The sequence below is a fragment of the Protopterus annectens genome, chromosome 15.part0 (genome assembly GCF_019279795.1).
Source record: "Protopterus annectens isolate FY-2018-M chromosome 15.part0, PAN1.0, whole genome shotgun sequence".
NCBI lineage: Eukaryota > Metazoa > Chordata > Ceratodontiformes > Protopteridae > Protopterus > Protopterus annectens.
In genome coordinates this window covers 133,820,386-133,834,677 of record NC_056749.1, presented here as the reverse complement: position 1 = coordinate 133,834,677, position 14,292 = coordinate 133,820,386, and the positions used below count along the sequence as shown (strand labels likewise).

The following is a 14,292-nucleotide window of genomic DNA, read 5'->3' as shown; positions in this document are numbered from 1 at the left end:
CCGTTGCCCAACATTTTCATTCTGAACATGCTGGTTTAACAAATAGTTTCTTTTTTAGTGTATTGGCCAAACCATATTCCGTACAGGGGGTAGATTTTGTGGAAGTTTTATTTATAATGGAGACCAAATACATTATTAATTACAAAACCCTTTGTCCCAATGGTTTGAATTCACAGTTGGATTTAAATGTGTATAACACCAAATGTGTGTTTTTTATTGTGTTGATTTACCCATTGCAACTAAATAGGTAAAATAATAATGATTAATATATTGAACTCAATTTTCAAAGTGCATATTTATTGTTCAACTGATGGTGGGGAAGTTTTAGAAGATAAAATATTTAAAATATATTACAATATCTAAACAACGGGTTACACTTGATAGTGGGGCAAATATGTTCCAATAAATTGTCTGTAATTGGATAATTAAGGTTATTATATAAGCAACGCTATCTGAAAGATGTGATTGCTCCCTGGAAGGCAAGCAGCCACTGTACTAGGAAGCATCAGTAAAATTTGGATAGCTGTGGACTGTGGCTCTATTGTGTGTTTTTTTTCTTCATTTGAACTTTATCTGCCTTTGGCAGTTTGAGTTTTGTCATAACCATTGTGAAGCCTGCAGCGGTTAAAGAGGACCAGTACTTGCCTGGGCAGTCCACTCCAGTCAGAGATTTAGGAATGACCCCGTTCCATATGCCTTTGGCCAGTGTTCACCTTGATTGGGAGGGGGGAAAAGAAAGCAAGCAAGTAGGTGTGTTTGAGGATATCCCTGCAGATGTTTTGATAGGGAATTATCTTGATAATGCAGTACCTTGTGTGCATGCAGTTAGGCTTGGAGACAAGCATGTGGGTCCGGTAGCCTAGGGGAGACCTAGACAGAACCCACACCTGAAAGCTAGGGTTGGTAAGGCAGCTATTTAAGGGAGGGAGCTACCCTGTAGCAGTGAGCCTGAAGGTGAAACAGCTGCTGGTTGGTACTGAAGTTCCCTTGGACAGAGTGACTGCAAGGGCAGAGGTGAGTAGTAAAATCCAAGCTGACAATGAGTCACCACTGTCAGAGGATACCAGACTTCCTGTGGAAGTAGACCTGGGAAGGGTCACAAAGATAAGAGTTGAGACAGGCTCAGTTCTCAGAGCCTACACTAAGGGGCTTGAAGGAGGTAGCTACGGAAAAACCTGATCCTCAAGGAAAAGGGGAGTCTGTATATTGGAAAAAAGGGTTACTGCATATAGAGTGGACCCCTGAGGGAGTCCTTGAGGGTTGTAGTGCCCAGAGCCTACCATCCGGTACTTCTAGCTATACCCCGTGACACTCCTTTTGCAGGTCATATGGACAAAGTGAGGCATATTATGCAAAACTTTTATTTCCTTGGATTGCCAGAATGTAACAGGGTACTGCAGATCCTGTGAGCAGTGCCAAAATGTAGGCAAGGCAGGAGACAAGGTCAAAGCTCCTCAATGCCTATTCTTGTGATTGAGGAGCTGTTTTAGAGGGCAGCTATGGATATTGTAGGCCTCTGAGTACCCCAAGTTCCACAGGGAAGAAGAATATCCTGGTGGTAGTACATTATGCTACTAGATATCCTGAGGTGATGGCTCTGTCCTCTGTCGAGCAGAGAAGGTGGCAAATACTTTGCTAGAGATTTTCAGCAGGGTAGGTATACTGAGAGAAATACTGATTGACAGAGGTGTCAATTTCAAGTCAAACTTGCTGGCTTGTCTGTGTAAGTGCTGTGTTGAAGCACTGAAAGACCACCCCCTACCATCCCCAGACTAATGGTCTTGTGGAGAGGTTAAACTAAAGACCATGCTACAGGCATTTGCAGACCAGTTTAAGAGAGAGTGGGACAAACATTTGCCCTATCTGCTGTTTGTATATGCAAAGGTACCCCAGGAATCCACAGGTTTTTCACTCTTTGGATTGCTGTACGGGCATATAGTGTGGGGGCCTTTTGATTTTTGTGATGAATGGGAGGGCGAGTGTGAACCCCACAAGGATATGTCCTAAACCTCAGGACAAGGCTTAGGGAGCTCATGGGCTTAGCCCAGGATAACCTGGCAAGAGCCCATTAGCAGAAAAAGGTCTGGTATGACAGAATGCTCGAGCCTGAGAGTATGCTGTGGGACAGCAGGTTATGGTTCTCATTCCTGTCAGACAAAATAAGCTGCAGACAGCTTGGGATGGATGCTTCAAAGTGGTAAGGAAGGTCAGTGATGTTACCTACATGGTAGAGCTGCTAAGCAGGGGCAGAAACTGTACCGTGTTAATGAGATGAAACTTTACTATGATAGGGAGGTCATTGTGCTAAGTATCTGCAGTAAGAGGCAGGAGGAATCTGAGGGGATCCATGGCTACATACAGCCAGACAGCAAAATTCCAAATTATTAAGATGGAGCCTAAGGTTGCAGGCATATGACAAGACAGTGCAGCAACGTAGTGGGGTCAGCAATGTCAATGCAGATGGGATGTTAGGACAAGGCATGCGTTAATGTATTCCCAGACAGGCCCCATTCCTCTCGAGCAACATTTCTCAAGGGTCACTTGAAAAACTAGCTTGAGTCTTCAAAGGGGGGAGAGAGATGATGATGAGGAGTCATTGCCAGCTATAAAAACGGCAACAAACAGGATGAACACTGAGGTCAACAGCTTCTGGAGAAGTATGAAATCCAAAATCAAGAACAAAAAACCACAGCAGCTAGAAACGCTGAGGAGATCTATAACAGTTTATTCAAAAAGCAGTACAACCACAAAACTTTCAGGCTAATGCCCTTCTTCAATGTGTAAATACACTTGAAGGATAAGGATCAGTCAAGTTTGCAATGTCATGCTTTGCTCTTCAGTTCTTCCTTACATACACATGTGCATGTACAGGAAAACCATTTTTAGACTGGTACACAAAATAAACTCAGTGATTACTTTAAGTAAGTTATAGTATCCTAACATGGTTCTGTTAAATGTGTTGTTTACCAGGTAAGTAAACATTCAAGAATGACGTTATCAGTTCCATTGCAGTCTGTCACCAACAAGAGAATGTGCAAGTGACAAAGTTTTGAAAATGGAATTCGAATGGACAGAAACACAGTGACCTGAAAACATTCTAAAGCTACTGCAAATAGGAATTTTTAGTAACCCATGGTGGAAGAAATTATGTAACAAGAGACAAGGCAATTGATGAACACAAGACTGCTAGCCTGAAATCCAAAAACAACTCGCCTGATGGCAAAGTGTATCAGAAACCCAAACCTTAAAGGACCAGAACTCAAGATAATTACATTTGAAGACTCTGGGTGTCCCATGCAGTAAGTATTACATTTCTTATAATAGTTTGGACTATAAACTAACTTCAAAAGACAGAAACAAACTGTTGAAAACTGTTGAAAACACAAAGGCGAGGTAGTAGAGAGCAGTCCAAAATCCAAAGGAAACAACAGTTTTATTAGCGCTTTCGGAGTGCACGATGTCACTCCATCAGACAATGTTAAACTAAAATAAACTCACTATTTATATAGGTGATTAAATTACCAATTATCTAATTATATTAAAAGTGCTGCTCAAAACAGCATTTTACCCAACGTTAACCCCCCCCCCCAAAAAAAACAACCAAAAAAATAATAAATTCTTATAACATCCCACAAAAACATAATATAAAATATGTATAAACATAAACAGGCTAAAATAAGCATTCAAAACCTATTTGATGGTGAAATAAATACAATGAAATATATGCATCTAGTTCAACATCATTCTAACAATAGAAATACTAACATTGTAAACAATATATAAAAGAATGCACACACAGGCAATATACTTTCCAACAAGAAATAAATATGTAAATTGGGACTTAACCCAATAATAAAAGAGAAGAAATTATGTAACAAGACACAAGGCAATTGAGGAACACAAGACTGCTAGTCTGAAATCCAAAACAACTCGCCTGATGGCAAAGTGTATCAGAAACCCAAACCTTAAAGGACCAGAACTCAAGATAATTAGATTTGAAGACTCTGGATGTCCCATGCAGTAAGTATTACATTTCTTATAATAGTTTGGACTACACATGGATGTCTTCATTATGAAACTGTTCAGTTATGTCATGGGGCAGATAACAAGGAGCAAAGATTGGAAAGCCTTTTGGGCTCTGTGGCATAGAATTCAGAAATCATCTGATGCATGTGCCATTGAGGTGACTGCCACTCCTTCCAGCCACTGACAAAGCAGTTAAGTATCTCTCATTGCTGGAGATAAAGAAGACATGGCAATACTTTTCAGACAATCAGTATGGAGAAAGTATATTGCCTACACTGCTCCAGTACTTCTTGGACTTTTTCTGTGTGTTGCTTTCATTGACTTCACTGAACACATATGTATAGCAACATCTTTGAGCTTTTCCTGGTTAGGGGTCGCCACAGTGGATCACCGGTCTGCAGACTAATTGGCAGTGGAGTTTTTACGGTGTCGAGTTGCCAGCCTGGCACCCAATCTTCACAGAAGGCACACACACGCACACACCTTCGTGTATGTCTTTAAAACTCACTCAACCGCAGGAAGTGCATGCAGACACCGCAAAAAAGGAGTTCCAGCCAAGAATCAAACCGGAGAACCTCTTGCTGTAAGGCGACAATGCTAACCACTGCACCACCATGGCCACTGAACACACATGAAAAATCAGAACTTACAGCCATGGTAATATTTTCAGTGATGGTTTCTGTAAAGAAAAAAGTGCAGACAAGAGCTGAAGACTTTTTCTTTGTAGAGAACTTAGAGCACATATTAACTCATTAGTACATTTTGCAACAAGTTGAAAAGAGACTTCACTGAGCTCTTGGAGGCCACAATTAATTACTTGGAAAAGTAGTTTGATTTTAGTGAGAAGTACTTTAATCTGTCAAAGAAAGATTTAACTGCGACTTGTGTTCACTCAATAAGGTCACTTCCCTGAGTCTGCAGGACACTGTACTGAAAGTGATGGCTCCCCTAAGTCTGCAAAGCACTGGCATAATGAATGTGACCACTGCCCTCAGCCTGCAGGACACTGATATACTAAATATGACCACTGTCCTCAGTCTGCAGGGGACTGACATACTGAACGTGACCACTGGCCTCATTCTGCAGCACAGTGACATACTGAATATGAACACTGCCCTCAGTCTGCAGGACACTAATGTACTGAATGTGACACTGATGCAGACTATCTTTTTCAGTAGTATTTGACAACCAAGCACCTACTCCAAGAACTCTACACCACATACTTATCACCAGGAGAAAGGTGGCAGAAGATTTTCAGAGATGGACCTGAGCTGCCAGTACTATATCTGGTAATTGCAGAGGGTACTATCAATATCAATGTCAAATATATTTGTGGAGAGTTTTTCTTACCTTAAAAATAGGACAGATGTGAGAAAATGCTGCAGTATGGAATTCTTAAAACCTGAACCTATGATTACCATAAATTACCAGATGAAATGTAGTGACTTATTTAAATAGTATATCAAACTAGATAATTATTCATAGCATCAAATCAAAATGAAAGTAAACTGAAAACGTATTTTTTTTACTGTGCCCATTTCTAATTATATAACAGTATAAATGAACTTATGCTATGTCATGAAATGTGTGTGCTCAGAATATGAAATGTGTGTTAAGAACAATTTTTTAGTTTAAAATTGTGTGAAATATATATTATTCGCTTGTGTTCAGAATACTTCCCTATGGTTATAGTGTGGAATATGTAGGTTTTTTTGACTTGCCTTGTTCAGAACATTTACTTAGAGTTATTCTGCAATATATAGAATTTTTAGTTTCTTGCTATTACTTTGGCTTTACAATAAACATACTAGCCTGTTTTTTTCAGGGTGCAGTGTGTGTGTGTGTGTGTGTGTGTGTGTGTGTGTGTGTGTGTGTGTGTGGTGGGGGGGGGGGCGATCAGCCAATTCGGATCTCTCTTTCTCACTTTTGAAAGCCAGTATTGCACTTGTGGTCAAACCTGTAATGCATAGTATGTGGTCTAAACTGTAGCAATTAGCTACAGTTTAAAAGTATTAAAAAAAACTCTTGTCTCGGTTTGTTTTTAAACTAAAACCAGAGTGCTGTAGCACTCAGTGCAGACAGGGTATAAACTGTATCAAATATATGCTACATTTGTAACAAAGCAGTTTGCTACACTTTAAAAGAAGAAATATATTTTTTGTAATGAAATGTGGGAAGGAGAGTCAGAGGCAGGACAAAGTAATGGGATCTGAATGGCTGGGGCAGGGGGGTGGTTGGAGTGCATCTGGTCACCTGGCTGGTGTGCCAGTAGAAGGAAATGCTTTTTTTTCCCTGCTTTTCAGTGGAAGAGCTGGGGTGTGTGGTGTGAATCTAAATGTAATGACTATCCATTACTGACTCTTGCCCATCCAGTTGGAGGGTGTTGTCTAAGTTTAGCATTTGAGAGTCTTCTGGCTGACAGCTAGGTGACCAGCTCAGGCAGAACAGCAAGGAGGCCACAGCCTGCCAAGGACTGTAGTCAAAGGCACTTATGAGGGCTGGAGAGGAAAAACATTTATCTGTGCTAGCACTACAGGTATATAAAGCCTGCCTATGGCTTTACAGAGATGGGAATAGGACTTACTAAAAATCACTGAAGTAACAGTACAATTTTTTTTTTCCAAAATGTGTAGTTCCTGCAGCATTGTAACATCTTCAAAGACTTATACATCCCTTGACAACAATTCTCCTTTTATTTCCTAAAGGAATTGAAGTTATACGTGTATCCAATTTTAATTTCTCAGTCTTTTGGGTTTCTAATACCATGAAGGTAATGAAGGGAATTATTAAAGTTCATGAAATTAGTATTGTTTCAATCTTTGATGTTCGCCAAAAGTGCTCTTCGCAACTCCCGCAATTTACCCAGAACTGACACCTTCTGCCATTCATACAGAGTTATATTTATCGGTAATATATCTAAATATGACTACATTTTTTTATGAATCCATTGCTCCTACTAGCATTGGAATGGTCTGGTTATCCTTCTTCCACAATGAATTTTTTTTTGACATTTGCCTTCATTTTTGCCTGCAAATCATGATTTTGTGTCTCTCTATGTACATAAGGCACTGTAATCACTGGGTGTACCAATTTCAGCACTTAATGCTACTTTTGCCTTCTACCTAGACTACTATATCTGGTTTTCTTGCTTCTATTTTTTTTAACTGTTGGTAATGGGTGATCCCGTGTGAAATAAACGTTTTCACTAATTATAATTTTTTTGTGGCTCATGTTTCCATTGCTTCTCAGCTACCTTAATATTTTAATGTTTGTACAATTGCCAATGCAACAGTCTTGCCATATAATTATGCCTTCCAGTATACAAGCCCTCTGCCATTAGTGTATCACACATGGTAACAAGATTTTCGACTGTTTCCAGTTCTGTTTTACAGAACCTGTATTTGTCTGTTTCTTCAACATGTTCAATGGACTTTGTAAACCAATGTGTATTTCATCCACTATCCAGGGCCACCAATATTAACCTTTCATCTTTTGGGTTAAATTCACCTTTCCTTAACCATTCCTGCATTAGACCCTGAGCAACACAAGGTTGTCTGTGGGAGTGAGAACATGCATTATTTCAGAATCCAGTTAGCTATACAGGTTAAACCACTGTGGTGTATCTTTATTTATATTGTATAAGACTGTGCTGCAAATTAAAATATTACTCATTTTGACATAAAATGGTGTCCTCCCTTTTACACAGATGAACTGGCTACTTCTTGCAGTGCAGTCCCATGGATTTATTTTTTTCTTTCTTTTTTTGCCACAGTTCAGGTTATCTGAATAGTAAGGTTCTTAACTGTTTCCCTGTAGTTCATTTTGTGGTGCGAGATACAGCACAGAAGTAAGACAGAGAACGTGCTTATGGATTAATGTTGCTTTGAGATACTCCGCATCTGAGATGAAGACAAATTTAAAAGCAACAATGATTGGATGCGAGAAAGGAAATTCACCCCGGGGATCAAGTCAGTCGCCCTGCTAGACAGGAGTCCAGGGAAGTAAATAGTATGGGAAGAAATAGCCAGGGAATTGTTATGGCTAGGCTTGTATAGGCCCTAGGACTGATAGCCTAGTACCAACCTATGAACCTAGTTATTTTTCTGTCACAAACTTCTATTCTGTGTCCAGCCTGAAAATAATTAGGTTATTTTTATTCTGTCATAGACTTACTTGATTAACATATTAGTAATGGAAAATAACTTTTACTTAATGAACCATTTTCCACTGCTTTAGAAGCACAAACACATGTACGTGTATAATTTTATAAACTGCATTTGTATTTATAAATGCAGGCATACACAAATGTGTGTGTGTGTATATATATATATATATATATATATATATATAAATATATCTATACACACACACACACACACATATATATATATGTGTGTGTGTGTGTGTGTGTGTGTGTGTGTGTGTGTGTGTGTGTGTGTGTGTGTGTGTATATACACACACACACATATATATATATATGTGTGTGTGTGTGTGTGTATACACACACACACATATATATATATATATATATATATATATATATATATATATATGAAACTATATTTTTTTCCTATAGTCTCTATACCCCTTAACTAGTGATTGCCTGTTCAAGCTGTATGTCCTTACGCAGTGTCCTCTGTACTTCACCGCTGGGACATGGAGTCTGATTTGACCAAGTGAAAAGGAATAACTGCACATGCACAAAGCAACACCCTGCTCTCGTCCAAAACAGCACAGGTAACGTTAGTAATGATTTAAGATAATGAAATGGAAAGTGCAGAAGCACACAGTTGGGCTGTGCATCCTAAGACAGAGAAAACTTTTCTAATGACAGCTGCAAGTAAAGGAAATTACCTGAATGATTTTCATTCATACAACAGACAGCACAACTATCAAGGTTCATCTTTCTTGACAAAGTTCATGAATGGAAACCCAACTTAACACAAAGAAAACCAAAAAAAACACATCTCTCGTATCTGGCTCTGATTTTGAAATGCTTAGTACAAAGTTGTCATGTGGTATAGAAATTTCTAAATTAATTTGAGACCTCTTTTTTGATATTTTGAGGAAGTCAGACTTCTGTTAACAGTAGATAGTACCTGATATGGTGGTTAAAACATTTAATCCTTCCAGGACATCAATCTGCTGAAAACGTCTTCTGTTTATCAGAGAATACACTTTGCCTTGCCCACTTCTGTCCAAAAGCCACAGTCCACTCTCAGTGCCCACCAGAAGGTTCACACCTACAAAAAAACAGTGCAATGAAGAATTTTAAATAAGTCTAAATTACTCGCGCATGAATGAAAAGGTAAGTGCATCACAAAATGGGCTTGATGGCCATACATAGCTAAAACACTGACAACAGTCCATATATGTCACATAAGATCCAGAGTCAAACTCGACAATCAAAATAATGAATTACATATGACAAAATGTAGAAAAAGATCAAATGTACAAAACCTAAAAGACATGCCTTGCTGACATACTGAACACTGATGAAGGCTCAATTAAATTAAATAGTAAAAATAAAGATTCGTAAACAGCAAGTATTATGTTGCTCTGAATTAGCGTTGTTTCTGTGTACCTTTCAGAAAACAATACATTCCCTTAGATAACTGCTCAGACACATACACCGAGCAACATCCATAAACAGCAGTCTTATATACATCTCAGTACCATGCAAAATATAGTGAGCAGTACAGATACCATACATCATTCATCTTTGGAAAGACATCCACTGGTCAGCAAGTTTTCTAGCCTAATAAGCCTTTCTGTATTTAAAATAGATACATATGGACAGCTGTAAAAATGGCCAGCTTGCATAAGTGATGTAGAATTAAAATCAACTGAGAATGGAAAAAATAGAGAAAGAATTAAATAATTTGATATATTGGGCAAGTCAGAAATGGAAATAATGGAGAGAGGGTCTGACAAAAAAATGAAACATCTCAACAGGAACTACTATTCCAAAAAGTGGCCAAGTTGGAAGAGCAAGTAAAGAGGGAAAACTTGAGATTTGCGGACATCCCTTTGAAACCAGAAGGAACAGATTGTATAAGCTTTATGAAATCCAATATTAGCAAATGAAGTGGTGAGCAACAGAAGGGCATACAAACAGAGAATTGACATTGTGTTCATGTTCTAAGCAGTCTTAAGAAATCAGCACAGACCAATAGTTGTGAAGATACCATCATACCAACAAAAATGTGACAGATGGGAAAAGAGATGAGAGTATGAAACAAGACAGTATTTATAAAAAAATGTCTGTTTAGTTTACACTAGGCAATAATGGCACACATTTACTTCATAAAGAGGGGAGGGTCAGTGAGTTTAAACTATTGTATTTTGTAGTATTTGGATTCTTTCCCCCGGGGGTTCAAATACATTTATAGAGACTGGTAGGGGATGGAAGACATCAAGTAATTTAACTAGCAACAACTGAATAAGCACAGACTCGGGGCTTCATCCTCAAAGCAACAACCAAATAAATGATACCCAAAAAGAAAGGATGCCAGGGAAACCCACCCTTTGTTCCAAAAGATGATGATAGAGCTAACCAGAAAAATCAGTAGAGAACTGGGATCAAACCAGGTGCCAATGGAGATTACAGGCGAACTGTCTGAGAAGGAATGAAAAAGAACTGGACTTGCAATTTAAATGCGGGAGCTACAATACATAAGTCCCACTTTGTGGACAGTGGAACTGAAATAGAATAGGCAATTTCATAAAATACTGTATGAACAAATACATTATGACTTGAGAAGATGAGAAAAGCGTTATATTTGCATTGATTTGGACTATGACCTGGAAAAAGAAAATCAGTATAAATGATGAAAATACAAGTAGGACTGTTTATTAATACAGGTAGATTGAAATAAACATGAATAATGAAAGCAGACTATTCTGCTCTTGGGGAAAATGCAAAAATGATTCTGCGGGGAGGGTAGATGTACATACTTGTTAGAGGCTTCATTTGTGAGTGTCAAGGTTTTTCACACACTGAATAAATATATCTTCTTGAAGCTTAAAAAGCTACGAAGTATACAAATCAGTTAATATCAGTATGTAGCAAACTATACTTTACACAACACATCCTGTTTTTGCTGTTGGGCAAGTAGATAAGAAAACTAGTGTTGAACAGTATAAAAATGGAGAGCAGGGGGGGAAGGGTCATGTGCAGTGATTCTAAAATGAGGATATGAATAAAACAGTTAGCAACATGTTGCTTACAATAACCTTTTTCCTTTTTATTTTAAAATACTGTACTGGGACTTTTTCTAGTGTTAAAAGCTCAGCAGAAGTACAAATGAGATCAATGGGGCCTGTAAGTTTATCAATTTCATTTCCTGGCATTTTCAGCTGAACAACCAACCAGTCACCAAACAAAGGAAGGAAACTATTCATTACAGATTGTCTAGACTGCCTTCTTGGTGACTTCCATACCTCTCAGGTATCCAGTTTTTGGCTCATATTATTGATCTGTCCCTCATAAAAGTTGTGGTTTTCTGACAAATCATTCAGAATCAAAGTCACTAAATAATGGTATTTAAGTTTCAGACTTCGTATCCTTTGGAAAAATGTATGCTAACAGAAAACCCTTTATTCTAGCAACTAAGTTTATATGGGAGGTTTTTAGGCCTTTGTCCCTCAACTATTTTTGGCCTTGTCCAGATTTCTTGTCCTAAAAGGTTGAGAGCTATGGTGACTTTATTGTACTGATATGTAGGAAATGGAAACCATTCAAGCAGCTGCAACTCTGTGAGGTGTAAGCAAAAGTAACAGCAGTGAACTGAATGACAATGAAGGTCAAGAAAATACAAATTAAAGTGCTGGGTGGAAAAAAATGAGATAAATCAGATATATGCAGGTTGGTTCCCTGCTGTAAGGGGACAGAGTTTGAATACATTTAGACAGCAGTTGAAAGAGTATGAGAGTTAAAACACACAAGGTCTCGGTTGGTTAATGCTTGTTCTGGTAACCATCTAATAGTGGCATCTATCTTCATGCAGTAACATCTTTTCCAAACAAACATACGTGCATATTTATTCAGTTCTTATGTGTATGACAGTGGGTTATATTAGGAAACATTTCAATGTGTAACGTTTTCAACAAAAAAGGTTACTTCATCCTTATACTTAGTAATGAAATGCAATTTACTGAATAGGATGGGAATGAAATTGTAGGGAGGATTATGCACCAAAAAAGGTCACACAGTGGCCAAGATAAAACTGAATATATGTGGCAGTGGCTGCATTTACTATATTAACCTAAAATGTGGCTGGCCTTCAATGTATAGAGTAAAGGCAAGGAGTATTATTTATTAATGTTGCAGAAGATGCATGTAGATAAGGGATTCAAGGGGTTTATTCAGGCAAAAATCAGGGTAAGAAGAAGAAGGAGGTGATTAATGGTTAAGGATCTGGTTAGTAAGCTAAAGGCACTGAAAATGCCTTTAGTCCCCTTGATTCTGTATGTTAGCCAGGCATATGTCTATCAAACAGATGATAAATTATGGCAATATATAAATAAGGAACTGAAGAACTCTGTGTGCGAAGGAATGAGCACTATCATTATGTGGGACAAGATGATCCCAGCAGTGGAGCAAGGGGGCATGGAGCTGCCAGACTTAAAGGGATATTTTAAGGCTAAGCAGTTAAGGATATACAAGTAGAAAGACAAACTGAAATGGAAAGATATGACAATGATAAAAGGAGGAACTAAAAGAGATAGCAAGACATTGTTTTATTGGAAATAGGAGCTGGGGAGAACAAAAACAACAAGGCAGAACACTTCATAAAGTGGCAGATAGGATACTTAAAAAAGCTAGTGAGGGTATGGAATAAGGAGTTTTTTTTGCCATTATGGTTCTCAAATAAAGGGAGACAAAGTAGGCCAAAAAAAAAAAAAAAGTGAAGTAACTGGAACAAGTTACCCATTAAATCAAGTCAGTTTGGACATGGAATATGTAAGCTACAAACGACACATTGTGTTGGACACAGTTTCCAATAGGACCATCGGTAAAGGGGCTTAGTCTTTCACGGTGATAAAGAAATATGCCTGCTTAAAGTAACAGCATTTTATTTATAAGAAATAACCAGTAACAATTATAAATTTCAAATAGTGGCAGGTTTTATGTACACTAGTGACAGATAACACTATCTAATGCACTTCTATCTGCTATGGCCCCCAGATGTGCCCCAAATGTTAATCATGATAATGGGATCATATGTAAAATCTTGCTACCCCTGTACAAGTGATTCACAGCTGTCTATAGCTCAATAGATTTGTTGATTAACAGAGTCTCTGCCACTGATAATCACCTGGAGGACCATAGTTGCTGTCAGAGTCAGCAGTGGATTCTGTAAGAGCTTAGAGTGTCACACGACTCTTGTGATCTGACTACAATTACTCCTACAGCTTGCAGTTCTCATGGTCTAAGCTGGTGGCCAAATAAAATGAAACATGGCAATTCATAACCCGTGTGCGTCTTCCAGCATTCATAAATGACAGAGTGAACTAAGTTTTTTTTTCATTCTGATGCAGCATGACCACCTTCTTAGGACATCTGTGTTTAACAATTCTGGACAACAAATGTAATGCAGAGTAGCTCAAGGAATGATTGAAAACTGGAAGACTGGAGATAAAAAGCCACTCTAGATTTGATTTCATTCATAAACTAAAGAATGAAGACCAAATACAAGCAAGACTTTCTGCTCTGTGTGGCATTTTAATGATAGAAAACTTCTGAGATCAAAGTAAATGGCACGTGGTAAGAAATAACATCACCATCAAGGTGGCAGAACACAAGATCCATGTTTCAATTATGGGATTACACTAGCAGGGAAAATAGTTGAGAGAGACAGACAGAAGAGTTGCAATGCATTCTGGATCACACACACAGCACTGAATGAGTAAGTAAACTGAATGCGTTATACACCTGTTTTGCTATGAGCAGGACAAGTGAGAAAGCGCATCTGTGTTTGTAACTTCTAGTCTCACAACCCCAACCCCCAACTGTCCTTCTCCTGAAAGAGAATTACATAACAGGAAACCAAAGCAATTAACAAAAGACAAGGTGCAATGCTCAAACACTTCTCTCATGAAGGAAAAGAGAAACTGGTGGCATGCATACATACATATATGTGGACTCCCCTGATGAATGTCTTCAAACAGTTGCTCAACAATTTTCAACTTCCAAACTACTGAAGAAAGGTCATGGTGGTACCACTCTACAAATGGCAAGTTAGAATTAGACCAGTAGCAGGG

General features: G+C 38.3%; 1 protein-coding gene across 1 annotated transcript in view; it reads right to left on the bottom strand.

Annotated features, from left to right (window-relative positions):
- Positions 1–14,292, bottom strand: part of NRK (Nik related kinase) — a 2,110,367-nt gene that overhangs the window by 148,101 nt on the left and 1,947,974 nt on the right. Inside the window, exon 25 of the mRNA XM_044057244.1 lies at positions 9,126–9,269. Within this exon, the coding sequence (XP_043913179.1) occupies positions 9,126–9,269 (144 nt within the window). The remainder of the gene's footprint in view (positions 1–9,125; positions 9,270–14,292) is intronic.